This window comes from Mercenaria mercenaria, chromosome 3 (genome assembly GCF_021730395.1).
Source record: "Mercenaria mercenaria strain notata chromosome 3, MADL_Memer_1, whole genome shotgun sequence".
Taxonomy (NCBI): Eukaryota; Metazoa; Mollusca; class Bivalvia; order Venerida; family Veneridae; genus Mercenaria; species Mercenaria mercenaria.
In genome coordinates, this window is record NC_069363.1 from 12,547,963 (window position 1) to 12,566,368 (window position 18,406).

Here is an 18,406-nt window from a genome sequence, read left to right on the forward strand (position 1 = left end):
AGTTTTGTACATTTGTGTCAAGATGGGGTGTAAGACTTGTTATTTTACATGGTAAATAGTCTCTTATAATTCAATTATTGAATGACATTGTACTTTTATGATAGGAATTGTATCAAATGTATATTGTAATGTTGTACAATGACGAGACTTTAATAAACGAATAAACCATTGATAAATGCGAAAGCACGGAGGCATGATGTTGAAGCACGAAGTTTTTGCCATCGCAGCTTCGAGCTTCTCAATCGTTCCTGCATGCTTTGCCATCGTTTCACTGCACCACTGCAGAAAATACGACTTAATCCCAATTACAAAACATAATTCTAATTGCTGACTTTACTTTCGGGCAATCAGAAAGATCCTCACTTTTCCCCAGTTAATGTGGTATTCTCATGCTTTCTGTATTTTCATTTCACTGCGGACTTACACTCGACATGTTATTATAATTTTCAAGACTTTTTTCATATATATAAAATGTAATCAAACCATATTACACACGTGTTCATACCCATATTTATTTGGAAGAGGTTCACTTATGTCGATGTAGAAATACCTGATCCATATTTTTCTTGGTGTTATTTCAGTTGTACTACGTTTTTAAACGTTTATTTTATATAGAGCTGTTTAATGGGAAGTAACACTGTTGGGAGTTGGTCGTATGTTCACGACAATGCCGATTGATTTGTCTCCCCGAGGCTAAATGTAACATCACGTTTTACGTCTTTTTATTCTATTTTTACGCGTCTGTTAAAATTTAACCCAGTCGAAGGGGCCATCATTAAATTTTGCGTTATTACGTAACAGTTAATTATTAACCCTTAAACAGCATTTGCCTGTCCAATAACAGTGCCAATATCTGTATCAGACAGAGGGTTGGCTGGAAGTTCGGAAACAGCAGCCATTTTGTCCTTTTCTTGGCAAGTAAATTATTTTCTTCTAATTATCATGTGTGATGGTGGTTCATTCTTTTTCCTGAACATAACAGAAACATTGGTTTATTTTCAAAATGCACTATGATATATATTTTGATTACTTTACTTAACATTTCCATAATAGAAATGGTTAAAATAGGTTGTGTGTTTTTAGAGTTGTTCTTTGTTACAATTAATAAACCGAGTGTTTAAATTTTGATTCTTTAAGTTCATGTAGTTATTTAATGAAATTGTCAATAAACGATTTGATATTGGCCCCGTTATTTGTCCTCAGGACAGTCGTATTTGCCCGAAGCAGAGTATGATTACCCTCAGACAAATAACAGGGCCAATATCAAATCACTTATATATTAAAATCCATACAATCAATACATACGATGGTCTTGCACATGTAATAAATCTTTAAAAAGGTACGACTATATGACGTTCAGAGAGAATAGCTCTCACTATTGCTTAGTCGAAAAAGGGGCATATCTTTGTAAAGATTTAATATGGTTATGGAACCTGCAGTGTATGTCTAATCAACGAAGTAAAAGTTTTGAAGATTAATTCATTCCAGTTAGTGATTACCGAGATACCAGCTTACATACGTAACATTTAACCAGTCTAAGCTAAAATTGCTTGAAAGAATTGTTCTTTCCTGTGGGTCAAGGTAAGAGTCATTGTCTGCAACCTTTGAGGTACAGTCCCAACCTTTGTGACACATCTGATAATACGTAATATTTGTGCAATTTTCTTGGAATCCCATAACTGGTTTATAAGTTAGTGTCAAGACATAGTGTTTTAGATGGAAAGACAAACCAACTAACTGAACAAAATTTAGAACAAGAAGTTTTTCATATTTGTTAAATATCTATATTATTGTAACATATATTTTCACAAAGTATAATTTAAATACATAATTAATGAACATTTATAGATGCACAATGCCCTTAAAAACAAATCATTACAGCAAATGTATTAAAGCTCCATAAAGGTAAAATGAACAGCACATATATTAAACAGGATGGCAGTTTTGTTTAGGCAGGTAAAAATTCATAGTGACCTGCCTGCAAAAATAACAATACAGCCAGCCATTCTATACTATAATAAATTTACATAATTGCTCCTTTTGAAAACTGACTTCTCAGAAGTTGTCATTTTATGAATGATTGATGCTATAAAAACAGAACCTTGTAACTGTGAATTCTATAAATACTGCATCTAGTAAACATAAAACATAGTTCAAGCAAGTGAAACCAGACACAACACCCACAAATTGGCATGACAAATATGTTGATAAAATTATGTCTATTTTCTCCATGTTAAATAAGTTCACCAAACATCTGTGAAAAAAAACTGCTTTAATTCAAAATTAAGAAACTGAACAACATATAACAATGATAAATAAAGGAATAAGCATCCAATGATGCTTAACATCTGATGGACTCGAAGAATTTAATTTAAAAGCATTATTTGTATCAATTATGTAATTAAGAAATAATTTATAGCGAAAGAGTGTTTCAACACTATTTATGTACAATGGGCGGTAATACGTTGGGCGTAATAATTTCACGAGGACGCAGCCCGAGAGAAATTATTTGTACAACGTATAACCGCCCGAGTGTATAGTGTTAAAACACAGTTTTGCTATAAATTATTTCGATTCTAATATGCCCTCAATCTAATACAGTACATAAAATATAGTAGCGTTCTTTCTTGGTCACAACAAAAACATTGACGTCACCGCACGTTAACGTGACGTCATTCTAGCATAAGAGTGTTTTAACAGAGAAACGCATATTGGAATATTCTATAACTGAAGTGAAAATTTAAGAAACTTAACCAATCTGTTATGAAATTTATTTCTCATATATCTAAATACCAAACATGGTTACGTACCCATTATAATTGTTGAACTGGATAGTGTATATTAGTTTGTATATTGAAGTGTTTGGGTTTAGCATCTTTTTCAACAGTTTTTCAGTCATATAAAATAGAAAAAGTAGAATCTTCACAGGTCGCTCAACACGACAAATACGAAAATGTTGCAGGCTCGGTTTGATTGAGCCTGTTCATGGACGGTAGTAGAAATGCATGCTACCGTCCACTACCTCTAGCCCCGGGTTGAGCAGAACTCAACATTTACACATGCTAAAAGTACAAAAAGCAAGAGACATCCGCAGATGTATTCAAACGGCGGTGAACATGGAACCTTCAATGATAAACCATGGTGTCTACTTTTAGCAGTAAGCACAATGCCCAACTTTATAGTGCTGCCTCACTCACTGAAATATCATGCCACAGAAACGTTACATTATACTGATATCGGGCTTACAAGTCCTAGAACTATCCTATTAATGCTGATCACCATGTGAGGAAGCTACGAGTACCATTTTTCATGTCTTTGGTACAACGCGGCCAGGGAGCGAACCCACAACCTCCACACTCAAAGTGGGCACTCTACCACTAGGCCCATAGGCAGTTATATAATGAAGTAAAAATAATTATGTAAAATTCTAACACGATCCAATTCATTTTCCTATTAAACGAAGAAGGCTGAAAACAGTGAATTATTATAAAACAATTCTCTGTTCTGACATCACAATTATTACATCATAGCGTCAAATGGCATAGCGGTGCACTGGAAAAGAAACCAATTGAAAATGGGCAAATATTTAATGAATGCCGTCAAGGATGTACTTTAAAGTCCTTGGTAACATGTTAGAATCGAAATAATATGTATCATTTAGTGATTTGCTCTTGAATAAAGTGATTGCTTGTCGTTCAGATGTGTATTATTGTATCACTTGGGCTGCGCCCTCATGATATAATTCCTTCACATCTGAACTCAAAAACAATGATTTATTCAGCAACAAATCACTAAATGAGATATATTATTTCTTAAATAAAAAAATCTGTCCACAGAAACAAATTCTAGGAAATACCTTTAGTGCTGAACATAAGTCTGTGGTTGTATATTCAATTTTCACCAATAAAAATATTCTTGAATCTTTCTTTCACAGTTTAAAAGATCACAATCAGATATTTACTTGTTGACTTACAATGTATACATGTGAAATGTGAATGCATAATTGATAGCTTTAAACAGGTCCTTCTTAAAAGTAATAAATTTGCTACAGTTGCTTACTGTACAATATTCCTACTTTTTAAGATAAAACGTTTTGTCAAGTATAACCTTTTTTCTTTCATTGTATTTTATCTATTTCACATGCATGCTTATTTTCTTCTGGACTTTTTCTGTTGCTCATGGCATTCAGAATCAGACACACTAGTGACTTGACCTTGACTAATTTAGTAACAAAATGTGGTGCTAAACTGCCGTTCTTTCTTTCCCTATACTTCTACATAATACATTCACTTCTTCATGAAAAGATGGAACACAGTCAAGTGTCAAAAGTTTATAATGATGTGAATGGTTCATTCACCTGATGATTCCCTATATAAAGCTTTCCCTCGATGGTTAAATGATAAAAATCCTTGTCTGTTTCCAAGCATATCCCAGGTTCTGTAAAACAAAACATCAACAACTAAAATATTTTCTGTGTGGAAAAATATTTATTTCATAATATTATATACTCTTCTCAAATGTGCTCTTTTTGTTGGTCGAAAGGGGTGCATGTGCGGGTCCGCAAAAAGCGATATTGACCCGCAAAAGTGATAATGACTCTTGTGATATCACTTTTCTTATATGTATGAAATATGGGCCAGTCAAATGAGTGCATTTAAGAAGGGCATATAATATAACAATTATAGACTTATGTTAAATGAGTGCATTTGAGAAGGGCATATAATATAACAATTATAGACTTAGGTTTCGGTCAATATGTGTTTTTACGGACCTGCAAAAATGATACTGACCTCGGACTGCGTCTACAGGTCCGTAAAACACATATTGACCTCAACATAATTCAATAACTGTATCATACATACTAATGAAGTACCTAATACTGATAATGATATACTTTTGAAACATTTATTAATGCTCCTGAGACAACATTTATTCATACTCCTAAGGCAAAATTCATTCATGTTAAAAAGATAACATTAATTCATGCTCCCGAGGCAGCATTTCTTTCATGCTACCACTGCAACAAATCTTCATGCTACCACGTGAACATTTATTCATGCTCTCAAGGAAACATTTGTTCATGCTACCAGGACAACATTTATTGCTGCTCCTGAGGCACCATTTATTCATACTCTACAAGCAAAATTTATCTATGCTCCAAAGACTCTGCTCCCAAGGTAACATTTATTCATACTCCCAAGGCAAGTTGCCATTTATTAATGCCCAAAAAGCAACATTTGTTCATAATCCAAAAGCAACATTTGTTTATGCTCAAAAGGCAACATTTATTTATGCTTCAAAGGCAACATTTATTCATGGCTCAAAGGAAACATTTGTTCATGTTTCCAAGGCAAAATCGGTTCATGCTCTCAGGGCAACATTTGTTCATACTCTTAGGGCAACATTTGTTCATACTCCCAAGGCAACATTTGTTCATACTCCTAAGGCAACATTTGTTCATACTCTTAGGGCAACATTTGTTCATACTCCAAAGGCAACATTTGTTCATACTCTTAGGGCAACATTTGTTCATACTCACAAGGCAACATTTGTTCATACTCCCAAGGCAACATTTGTTCATACTCCTAGGGCAACATTTGTTCATACTCCTAGGGCAACATTTGTTCATACTCCCAAGGCAACATTTGTTCATACTCCTAGGGCAACATTTGTTCATACTCTTAGGGCAACATTTGTTCATTCTCTTAGGGCAACATTTGTTCATACTCCTAGGGCAACATTTGTTCATACACCTAGGGCAACATTTGTTCATACTCCTAGGGCAACATTTGTTCATACTCACAAGGCAACATTTGTTCATACTCCCAAGGCAACATTTGTTCATACTCTTAGGGCAACATTTGTTCATACTCACAAGGCAACATTTGTTCATACTCCTAGGACAACATTTGTTCATACTCTTAAGGCAACATTTGTTCATACTCTTAAGGCAACATTTGTTCATACTCCTAATTCATGCTCTGACACAAAGCAACATTTCTTCATGCTCCCGAGGCAACATTTATCTATACTCCCCAAGTCAAAACTTTTATTCATGTTCCAAAGACAATTTTTATTTCATTCTCGCAAAGCTACATTTATTCATGCTCCCAAGGCAACATTTACTCAATATTAGTAGTTGACAAATTCCCGTTCGGATTGGATGGAACAACTTATCCCAGCAAAGCACATGGCAAGTGTAATATTTACGTTTCAAGCATCATTTATACATTTATTAAATGGCTTGCCAATAAATAGTTTTCACTATTGACTGGCGAGCCTTCATTAAATGTTTTATTACATGACATCTGAAATAATATTTTTAAATTTTTGACATATTAGCTCAATAAATGCTGAATATAGATCTGTCATATAGCTAGCTATTGACCAGCAATTTCTACAAGGTGTTGGGTAATAATTCAGGTTGCTAGTCAACTTTCTACTACTGGAAACAGTACTTATTCAAGTAATCAGCAAGCACATTGAACACTTGGCAGGATATCAGCTGCAACCATGAACTGAACCTTGGTCACAAGCATTTTGGTCCAGCTACATTTAGCTAACAACCGCTCCAAAGACTCCCCGACAGCCACTTATTTATCAAAACTAATAGAGTTATGCCCCTTTTTAACTTAGATTTTTTTGTTGAAGTTTTTGATAAAGTCAAATATCTCTGTTACTATCAAATCTTTTGACTTGAAACTTAAAACAGTTATTCACTATCAGTCTTCACCAGGAGAAACAATTCCCATAATTCTGATTTGAGTTTTTAATGACAAACAGGTTAGGCAAAGTATGGACTTATCTTATCTGATTTCCAAGTCCGAAAAGGGCCATAATGCAGCCAAAATAGTTGACAGAGTTATGTACTCTTTCCTAGAGAGGGAAATCATGATGATAAGCAAGTGTTCAAAGTTACAAAGGCACATGTCAAATAGTTTTGACAAAAAGTGGACTTTTACGAAAACTTAAACTAATTTCGAAGTCCAAAAAGAGGCCATAATTTAGCCAAAAAAGTTGACAGAGTGATGTACTCTTGCCTACTGATGGAAATCATGATGATAAATAATTGTTCAAAGTTTCAAAGCCACATATCAAATAGTTTTGACAAAACATTGACTTGTACAAAAATTGTACCAATTTCCAAGTCCAAACAGGGCCATAATTCAGCCAGAATAGTTGACAAGAGTTATATACTCTTGCCTACAGATAGAGACTGTTATAATTACCAAGTGATAACAGTTTCAAAGCCATATGTCAAACATTACACAAAATGTGACCTGAAAAATTTAACCGAGATTTGTATGTTAAAAGGGGCCATAATTCAGCCAAAATCCTTGATGGAATTATGTACTCTTGCCTAAAACTGACATGGTGATGGTACACAAGTGTTGAAAGTCTCAAAGCTTTATCTCAAAAGACTTTGTCAAAATGTTGACTGGTACAAAAAACTTAACCATGGTGTTACACCGACACCGTGGCAAGTAGGATAACCCTACTTATTCTTCAAATAGTTGAGCAAATTATGCACCTGAATGTCAGCAAGCATACTTAATTTAACTTTTATTTAACATTTATTATCATTCATGTAAATATAAAAGATATAACTTATAAGTGAGTAGAACAAACTGCTGATAGAATAAATCATACTTATGATCGAGATCTGCACTGGCACGTATCTCACGGAATGATCCAGCTATATGTACTACTCCATGTATTACAAGTAACAGCGACAGTAAACACTGTATAAGTATCTGAAAAAGAGACAATAAATACTTCCAATACATTTATAACTGTGACCAAACAACCAACATCCATCAGAATCATTCCTGACCATTTTCTCTTGAAATCATGGTAAATCCTTAATATATGATTTACCAAATGCCTTTATACTGTTTAAGTAAATGTTTGAAAGTGTTCTCATTTAACAAGTCACATACAGTTTTATTTACATGAGATTTAAAAAGATTTTCTTGTATGTTCTCACAACAGCTTCAGACTCCTCCTATTCAACACCTGCTATACTTAATAGAACAGTTCTCTGAAACAAAATAATCTTCATACAGTTGAAAATCGATATCTCAAACCTGCTTATCTCAAAATTCCAGCTATCTCAAAAACATTTTCAAAAGCACATGTACAAAATATCAGTAATTTTTAAGTCGAATTACCATTTTCTTTAAGTAAAATGCTTGATCCCTTGGAGTTTGAGATACTGAGATTCAACTGTATTTGTCAGCATAATCTTTCTTGAACTTCAACTCTTGATAACATACAAACAAGTGAATGAATTTAAGTATTGTCATGCGATACAAAGTCCCCTTTTCTATTTCTAACTTTTGCAGCCTCTAAAACCCATTTGAATGATCTTGAGAAAAGTCCTTGCAATGAAGAAGTTTGGGAAATTTTCAAAAATTACATCATATAATTATTTAAGGCCTTTACAAAATTGTGATTCCTTCACCAACTTACATCCCAGGGCAGACTTGTAAATTCCTGTTCTGTAAGGCGCAGATATGATCTATCTGTAAAAATAGAAAAGCAGAAATAACAGTGCAATCAAATAAAATGATGTAAAAATGTGTATGATAGTACTGGACTACAAACTCTCACTTGTTACTAGTCTGATGTTAACTGTGTAACACAATACATATAAAATAATTATGTTCAACAAGTTTTTAAAAAACAAAATTTCAAATATCATATTTATTCTTTTTTTTTTTTTTTAATAAAACCCATTTTAAAATCACTATTTAAACATTAATATTATACTAATACACTTTTATATATATGTCTTTGTGTCTATCTTTGCTTGTCTTTGCATGTCTTAGCAGTGTTTAGTATGACCACATTCCTATAGAATCAGACTTCAAGAGGCAAGGATCTGTTCCCTTACTGTTACACACATCCTAACAGCATAAACTATTGTGTTATGTCTGTTCAGATATTTGCTGTTTTAACGTAGAACTTTGTAAATAAAATAATACCGTTCATCTTAAATATATTTTTATTTAAAACTACATCAGGGTGTTGAATTTACCCGAAAGATGTCAAACTTACACGATAAAAAACCATCATAATAAAATCCATCATACTGACGATGTAGACGCTATCACTTGGCAGCATTTTATACTGAAGATGCAGAAAAGGTCTACTTTTGTTTTCATTAAATGTTCATATCGGTCATTCTGAATTAAAATTCACCGTTTTTATGCTAAAAGTGTCGAATATACCCAAAGTTGCTCTAGTAGATTTCCACTCGCACATGTTGTCAATTATCAGAAAGTGTCAAAGATGTATCCACGTCACTGATTCATGGCTACTAAACGCTAGCGCCACCACCAAATTGTGGTGGTAAGGAAAAGAGCTATCGACATTTCCATGGTGCAGCTATCGCCCGTTTCTACTTGTAAACACGTGAGTAAAATTTATATTCTATCTTATTTTTTTATTGATAGAACTATTTTCGAAAATTGGAGAATGTAATTCCGTGTAACGACACTTTTACTACAGGTTGGCTGTAATTTCGTTAAAATATTATGCAAATTGTGGTGTCAGGAGCTTTCCTCCCGAATCTGACAGTGGAACATTTTCAAATCGGCCAGTATTCGAACACCATTCTGATGAATAAACACACTGTAAGAACATACCTTCGCATGCAAATGGTGTAGAAATGATAAATAATTATATACGCACACACCATGAATAATAGAATCTCGGGTTAGAAGAAATATACAAGGATTTTTAAAAGTGGTGGCGCTATAACTCTAGTGATGGCGCTATACAGTAGTGGTGGCGCTGTTATGGCATTCACTAATACAAACTGCGAGGAACATAAATAGATAGGGAATCCCTGTAATACATTATTCCTGGAACTGCTGACACATCCGGAACAAAACAAACACCAATATTCTCTTACTGATAATTTTCCTGCAATGAATTATGTTATTACAGAAAGAAAAGCACGATCATAGTTTATTTACCTTTATGAAACATTCTCTATCCAAGAAAAAAGAGCAAAATACTCACAGACCCTTGGGACTCTTGTAGTCAAAGTAAATATTTTCCTAAATGTTTAAAATGTTAATGTAGAATTATTTCTAACCTTTAAATATTCTACTTAAATATAAATGTAAGTGTACTTTAATTTTATTCAGGTCAAGAAAAATAGTAGCAATACATTTATTTCAAACAAAGATTTGTGTCCAGGAAATAATTTGAAGACATTGTAGAATTCATTTTTTTTTAAATTAAGATTCTGAAAGTTACTTCCCCTTGTTTTTATACGTCGTTTGCATGTCATTTAAACAAAAGACCTTACTTTCACAATTCTTTCTGAAAAGTGAGTACAGTGCATTTTCAATTCCAATCGATTAAATATGATTTATCAATAGAGCTTAGATGTACAATCTGATTCCATATGCATGTAGATTATTTTGCGATCATGTAGAGGTTACTACATGTATTTTGTTGAGTAACGTAATTTGGGTATAGTGTGGGATATGTTGATAACATCGATTATTGTAGAAATTTCCATGGCTTGCAGACAGACATTTTCATACATATATATAAATTGAATATATTACCCACTAATCATATACAACAGCGCCACCACTACTGTATAGCGCCACCACTAGAGTTATAGCGCCACCACTTTCAAAAATAGTCGTGTTTTAACTTTTTACTGTGTTTTTCCTAATTCTTTGGTGTATGGGAATACGTGCAATTCATTTCTACACCATTTGCATGCAAAGGTATGTTCTTACAATGTGTCTATTCATCGGAATGGTGTTTAAATACTGGCCGATATGAAAATATGCCACTGTCAGATTCGGGAGGAAAGCTCCTGGCACCACAATTTGCATAATATTTTAACGAAATTACAGCCAAACTGTAGTAAAAGTGTTGTTACATGGAACTACATTCTCCGATTTTCGAAAAAAGTTCTATCAATAAAAATATAAGATAAAATATAAATTTTAACTACGTGTTTACAGGTAGAAATGGGCGATAGCTGCACCACGGAAATGTCGATAGCTCTTTTCCTTATCACCACAATTTCGTGGTGGCGCTAGCATTTAGTAGCCGTGTGATTGGCTGAATACTACATACATGCCATATTTTCAGACGGTCAATAAGGGAGATTTGCCTCAACAGGGCCTTTTTTACGGGAGATTTGGGTAAAAGTAAGGGAGACTTTTATTCGCTCATTTTTTACGCACTAAATAGCCGTTTTCATGAAAAAATCATCAAGTTTTCTATATTGAATTGATGAGTGGAGCCAACAGTTGTGTACAGAATGCATGATTATTACTTATAGCACTTTACAGCACTTTCCAAGGAAATTCAGAATTCCATGAAAAGATTGAACCAGGAACTTTGTTTTTGCTTTATGTGTTGATGCTTTTGCATCCGGAGAGTGTGATCTTTTTGACATGTTTAAGAATACAATACTTTGCTGGATTGTCCATATTTAGATTAAAACTACATGTATTTAAACTGGGAATTCTTCTCCTGTTAATTATTGCAACATGAAAATATCACAACGGAATGGCTGTCAATTCTTCGGGCAGTATGAATTGCTATTTATTTCATAAAATTCACTTATCTGAATTCATGTTTGTCCGAATTTCTGTGTAGTCGGATATTAACTAGCCAATTTTGTTAAATAGTGGTTGATTTTTTGCATGTTGTGCAAGTACTTAAATTGAGAAGCATAAACTCGGTGTTAGCACTAACCTGTCTTATCCTCTGATGGCTCGATAAATATCAAGGTCAGCAAAAACGCAAGTACATTTTGGCAGGTGGTGGTAAAATGACGTAATTTTAAGACTGGTTTACATATTGTTTTGAAAACTACAGATCAGCGACTTTGATGTTATTAAATCAGTCTAAAATCTCGCATGCACATGTTTACAATTGCCTACGGGTAAGACTAAATGGTTAATTGTTTGCAGATGGTGACAGTAGGTGTAAGATAATTAATGCCTCAGGCGTGTATCTCTCGATAAACAAGCTAGGGATTATAGAAAACTATCAAAATTATGTTTGAAGAGTATTTCTGGGCTACTCGATATTGAATTTCAAGTATTTTCTAAAGGTCTACATTGGGTCCGAGATACCATTTTTCGACAAGAGGACTTTTTTTCTGAATTTATTTTTTTACGGGAGGTTTTCATGTCCCGGTGGGAGACCGGGAGACATACTGAAAATACAGGAGAAAAAGTCTCCGGCGGGAGATATGGCATGTATGATACTATCTCGTCTAGTTTTACGAATAATTTGACTGTCATAGTTTTTGCGAAAATCTCACAAGTACCTGAAGTAGGCGGAGCTTAAATTATGCCATCGGCATGTAAATTCAGCTCGTCTTGACACCTAGCAAATTGTCAACAGTCTGAAATGCTGTAATTCGCATGTGTGGATCAAAAGTAATCGGGCTGCTTGAATTTCAGCCCTATATGGAGGAACAATGAATTTCTGTCAGATTTTTTACGCATGCACTGTACATGTGGATTATTAAAACTTGCATGCAAGTGACTTTTAATGCATTAATTACGCAGATTTTAGCGTGAATGGGAATACTGCCTATTCCAACTAATGTGACGCGATCCTAGGAAATACTAGAGTAATTTTTCTTATAGGCAGTATCTTCACTCCACAAACCCTCGAAAGACCACAGTAGTGGAGGAAATCTCCGATGAAATTGTCATAGCTGCCGATTTGGGTTTAAATCATTAGGGGTGTAACGATACGCTAGTCTCACGATACAATACATATACGCAATACAAATTGATTACCATAAGTAAGCATTCATGTGATATGTGAACCGCCAGACTAATGTATTGTGATACAGTGAATTTCAATATATCATTACTCCCTTATAAATCATGCTGATTTTGTGAATATGCTTAATTAAAATTTACCATGTCTACACAGCTGTATGCGCAAGTAAGCGATAAACCCAATAACTTTACATGACTGTGTACTGTGATTTATCTTGTATTATTTTGGTCCTCTGAAGTTTTGATGATTAGATTGTCTGTCAAAAATATAAAACAATCTGACCGTCAAACTATTTTGACTAACACAAGTCCCTACACTCTTAGGGTCAGTTAGGCCAAAATTAAAGATATGTTTGTTTGCTGTCTCCCTACCTACCCACTTAAAATGCTGCACCTCAAAAGTTTTTATTGGTCAAAAATGCTGGTCAATCTTTTTTTTTTTAAGTTGCGATATGACAAGTGCTGCACAAATTTCAAGTTAACAATAATTATAATAAGTAAGAAAGTTTAAGGAAGTGTCTATCGGCATGACCGTCATGCCGATTATTTTTCTTACCCGCACGACGGTCATGCCGATTAGTATTCTTATCCGCACGATGGGTGTTTCGGTAGCATTTCTAATTTTGGCGTAAGGTATTGACCATATCAACATTAAGGATAAATCCCGTTTTCCAGTATTTCCGTAAATAGGGTCAGGGGGGCTGGCGAGATTAACCAATATTAAGACTGTGTACAATATTAGCGATTATTTTTGCCAGAAGATAAGGATTTAGGAAAGTTCTTACTTTCTCACAATGGAAATACTATTCCACGACCTCGGCAACATCTTTTTTGCAAAAATAATCTGTTTACCTTGAAAAATGCGAATAATTTCACACCTTCGGTATCGAGCCGCGGAAGCAGCAGTGTAGAATAAAAGATAAAATTTCAAAAATAAAGTAAACTTTGAGGATATTTTTTGCTACATCTAAATTACAACAATGTTTAATGATAATCTGCAATACTTTTTGATTCATTTTCTTTGTTTAAAACTTGAAAAAAGGATAATCTAAACACTACAGCCATGTAGTGTAATGGCCGATACCCCCCTCACCGTAAAACCGGGAACGGGCATTTATTGGTGGTTAATAATGGAAAACTGGATTTTATCCATAATGTCGATATCGTGAATATCTTAGTTAAAAATACTAGCTGTAATAGCATCACGTTCATTGTTTAAGATATCAAATCAATAGACTTTGATTGGATATTAAAACAACCATTATTAGTAAAAATAATTGAATAAATCATCAATTGCAAATAAATCAAAAGAATGCAAAGAACACATATTCTTGCATAATTAATAATAGTTAGTTAGCATACCTTCATGCCGTTATTTTACTTATCATGTAATGTTTTTAATTCAATAAATTGTGTGTACGTGATTCAACATAATGCAGGTAGGTGCATGCTAAAATTGTACTTTATGGAGATCTGAAAAGGCTTTTAAAAAATTGTTTTCGGTAACATGCTTAAAAAAAGAAGTGAGACTTTGCGGAAATTATTTTTGTGTCGAAAATGAATACAAATAAGGGGGTTATGTCTTTAGAGCGTCAGTAAGTTGATTTCTAATATCACTGACCATGTTTAAAGCATAAAAATTGCAGTTTTGCAACTTTTTGTTAAAAAGTTGAAAAAAAATCTCCAAGGAAAAAAGGGAAAACCTCAGAAAAGATTAACTAAATTTCACATAATGTATACAGTATTTTTAGTTGTATCAGTAACAAAAATAATCGACATGACTTTCCAGTTATGTCAGCAGATCGTTGTGCGAATAACGAAAATAATCGGCATGACGGTCATGCGAATAATGAAAATGATCAGAACGACGGTCGTGTGGATAAGGAAAATTATCGGTACAACCGTCGTGCTGATAACCTCAGCCAAAGTTTAAATTGTATTATTTAATTTCATCCTTTGTCTTACTTTTACTGGTTTCAAAGCAGTTTCCGTCATAAAATGAAGGTTTTTAAAATATCTTTTTTCTTGAACGTTTCAGTTCCGTAAAATGCTCCCAAAGAGAACACCTTAGCTCTTCTGCTTTACGAAAACATAGATATCAATAGTGTCTAGCGCACGTAATAACACACAAAGGGGCTCCAAAAGGGGTGAATAAATAGAGCTGAATCGGTTGACTACAGAAGCAGTTTCTGTCATCAATTTTTGTTTTAATATTTATGTACATTTTTACAGTGAATACGACTAGAAAAGCACCATCCATGTTTTTTTAATCTTTCTGGTGAAATTAATTAATACAATTTTACAAAGTTTGAAGGTTCAGGTGTTAAATTAGGCTTGTTGAAAATAGGAGGTATAAAAAAAAGCAAAACCTCAGACTTGAACTCGCGATCTCATGCTTGTGAAGCCGATGTTCTACCGATTGAGCTAATCGGCCAGTTGACATCATACCCATAATTTATATATGTTATACACACATATACTACGTACGGGATACAACCGTCACTTTGTATAGCACATAGTATGTGACCAGTTACCCCCATTGGATAAGAAAATCTGGCAGGGGTAACCTAATCATCTATATTTCATATTGGTTTTTGCTTTCTTAATTGTGAAAAAAAAATATTGCCGATGCACAAAAATGACTGATTTTTATCTTTATTATGTATTTTTGGTAAATCATCTGGTTTTGACTGCCAAAAGGAGGAACTTTCAACTTAATTAGCGCATTAGTTGCACGTGAAATACCCCATGTGCGGAATGTAAACAAAACAATTACAGGGTTTTTTCTAGCTAATTTGGGAACAAAGCCTATACCCCTAAAATTGGGAATTTTGACGTGTAAATGTTTCAAATTGGGAAATACTTAGTCCCATAGGATATAGTAAGGATGTGTTTAAGCACTTTCTCATACACTTGTTGCACATTGTAGAACCTCTTTAACAGACTTCCATTACAAAATTGTCCATAATTTGGTCATTTTTTGTGCAATTTTGATGAAATTTTTTTCAGAATGTAGATTGGGAATTTTTGCATTCATTTTGGGAAAAATACATACTTTTTGGCATTGGGAATATAGCCGAATAATGGCTATAAAAACGGCCGAAAAAAAACCTGAATTATGGAATGAACAATTAGAGTTTTCTTGGAAAGTTTTTACCTTTTGTTGCTGAAATTTCACAGAGCTCTGGATTGCAGGGTAGCGTTATGGAAACAATCTCGACTTCATTGTGAAGAACGTCACGAAACGTAAAATAACGCGTTGACGGATACTACTAGCCAACTGAAATTGCTTTGAAACCAGTACAGCAGAAAATATTCTGTAAATAACTATCATAATATTATATCTAACGGCAAAAGTATAATCCCATACACACAAAAAAAGAGAATTGCCTACCTACCTACCCAACTTTAAAAGGTAGGGCCCTGAGACACAGACACCTGGGGGTCACAACCTGTCCCCACTCCACCCCTGCCAACCTTCAACCAATATATTTTCGCTTTTTAACCCTTTACTCCATAGATACGCTTTTTACCACCTCTATCCATTCCCTGATAGATACTCTTTTTGACGCCTTCATGTTTAAAAGCAAATTATGAATAAAGTACAACATCAAGGAATCCCATAAAAGCATTTTTGTAAAGTTTAAACCATGTACAAATGATATCTGTCAAAAAAATATATGGTTTATATTTGATTTTTAATGGTAATTTAAACCTGAAATGAGGTAGTGTATTTATGGAAAATTACTGTGAGGAAAGTTTCATCTTGAGCTAAAATTAGCCTGATCAAGGCTAATTATACCCCCAAGTTTATCTTTACAAATTATGAATTTGTGTAGTACTTATTTGTAAAAATTGTGAATTTGTGCAAGCTTAAAATGTACCGTGATTTTTTTTTAGGTTTCTGCATTTCCCAGGTGATTTAGAAAGCGGAACTTTTTTTTTTCAATGGATTTATATAAAAAATATACACTTTATGATGGATAAAAAAAGTAACTGTTGCAAATACATATTGGTCTGATTTACCCTGAAGACAAATTAACAGCTAATTACCTGCTGCCTAAGGAATTTTATGACATATGTCTGTATATTACCTATCAGTGTGGGGTATGGTTGATTGGGGTGATCTTTTGATAATTGGCGTGTGCTATGGATAATTGTAGGCAACTTTGATGTTAATCCAATTAAGAAATTTTACTGATAAGTGTTTTTATAAGCTGATAAAATTGGCAATTTTGACGCGTAAATGTTTCGAATTGGGAAGTATTTAGTCTCATAGGATATAGTAAAGATGTGTTTAAGCACTTTCTCATACACTTGTTTCACATTGTACAACCTCTTTTAACATACTTCCATTACAAAATTGTCCATAATTTGGTCAATGTTTGTGCAATTCTGATGAAATTTTTTTCAGAATGTAGATTGGGAATTTTTGCACTAATTTTGGGAAAAATACATACTTTTTGGCATTGGGAATATAGCCGAATAATGGCTATAAAAACAGCCGAAAAAAACCCTGGATATCGTCTGTGTCCTGGCTCTGAGTAGTAAATTTGACTGCGCAACATCAAGCTGGGATCTATTCTCCTATTCCTTGGACAAGAAAATCGTGTTTACATTGCGAAGTAAGTTGTCTTTAGTTTTTTTGAGCATTGATAGAGTATGGGAATTTTTCAAACATGTTGAAATGGTAACAGAAGTCATTGGATGATCAAGACATGTGCTCAGTTTGTTTTAAAAAACAAACAAAAATATATTGATTGAGGGTTGTCAGGGGCGGCATGGGAGGAGGAGGGGTGCTGACCCCCAAGTGTCTGTGCCCTGAGACAGCAAACAAAGACTTTTTTAAATGTGGCCTTAGGGAACACTCCAGTTTCAGCCACAAGGAATATTATAACTACAAAATGGTTGCTACATACAGTATATAATTAAGCTTAGAATGAATCCCGTCATCCATGTTTATAAAAAAAACTCGATCCACTGCCTTGGGTACGAGTTGACTCTGGGACGAATAGCTGAACAGTGCGTAAATTAGTCAATTTCAATTCAATGTAACATTCAATTAAAATAAATTTAATGAATTACGTTGCGCTGCTGAATATGCTGCATGTAAAAGGGCTAATAATCCTACAGCGACACACAGCTTGTAAAAATTCATGTTTCACGTTCTGTTTTTGTGTAGTGACTATTTTAACCCAACACCGGGCTTTAGGTTGCACTATACCAATTCAGTTTCTGGTTACTCTCTATCAATTCAGTTCCTTCTTTATTTCATATAAACAATGAAATTTTGAGACCCCATTTTCAGTACTTTAGAGCATTTCAATGATATGAAAACCATATATGGTCATTTAGTATGACATGTCTTCTTATCAAAAATAGAAAAATATTAACATGTTATATTACAATCTTATATGTAATTTACATATAAGAAAAATAATCTGTTCTGAAAAACACCACCCTCTGAACATTTTGGACTACTTCACTTCCTGTTTGGTGTAATCAGTCCTTTAATGTTGATATGGACCAGTGGCCAAAATCATTAAACTACATATGTCATTGTCAAAACTTTCTATATTACAAAGTGTTATTTTCATTTAAATTGCACCAGTAAACTAAAT

The 18,406-nt window shown here is 33.8% G+C and overlaps 2 protein-coding genes across 2 annotated transcripts; both read right to left on the bottom strand.

Moving 5' to 3' along the window:
- Nucleotides 1-2,757: 2,757 nt before the first annotated feature.
- LOC123525421 (ER membrane protein complex subunit 5-like) lies at nt 2,758-18,010 on the bottom strand. Its single transcript, XM_045304463.2, has 4 exons — nt 17,871-18,010; nt 8,473-8,525; nt 7,651-7,754; nt 2,758-4,437 (listed from the first exon to the last, which is right to left on the bottom strand). The coding sequence occupies exons 1-4, from the start codon at nt 17,941-17,943 to the stop codon at nt 4,350-4,352; spliced, it is 318 nt and encodes a 105-aa protein (XP_045160398.1). The 5' UTR covers nt 17,944-18,010; the 3' UTR covers nt 2,758-4,349.
- Nucleotides 4,444-7,621, bottom strand: LOC128555495 (cadmium metallothionein-like). The gene has a single exon (XM_053537885.1). The coding sequence runs from the start codon at nt 5,963-5,965 to the stop codon at nt 5,321-5,323; it is 645 nt and encodes a 214-aa protein (XP_053393860.1). The 5' UTR covers nt 5,966-7,621; the 3' UTR covers nt 4,444-5,320.
- Nucleotides 18,011-18,406: the final 396 nt, after the last annotated feature.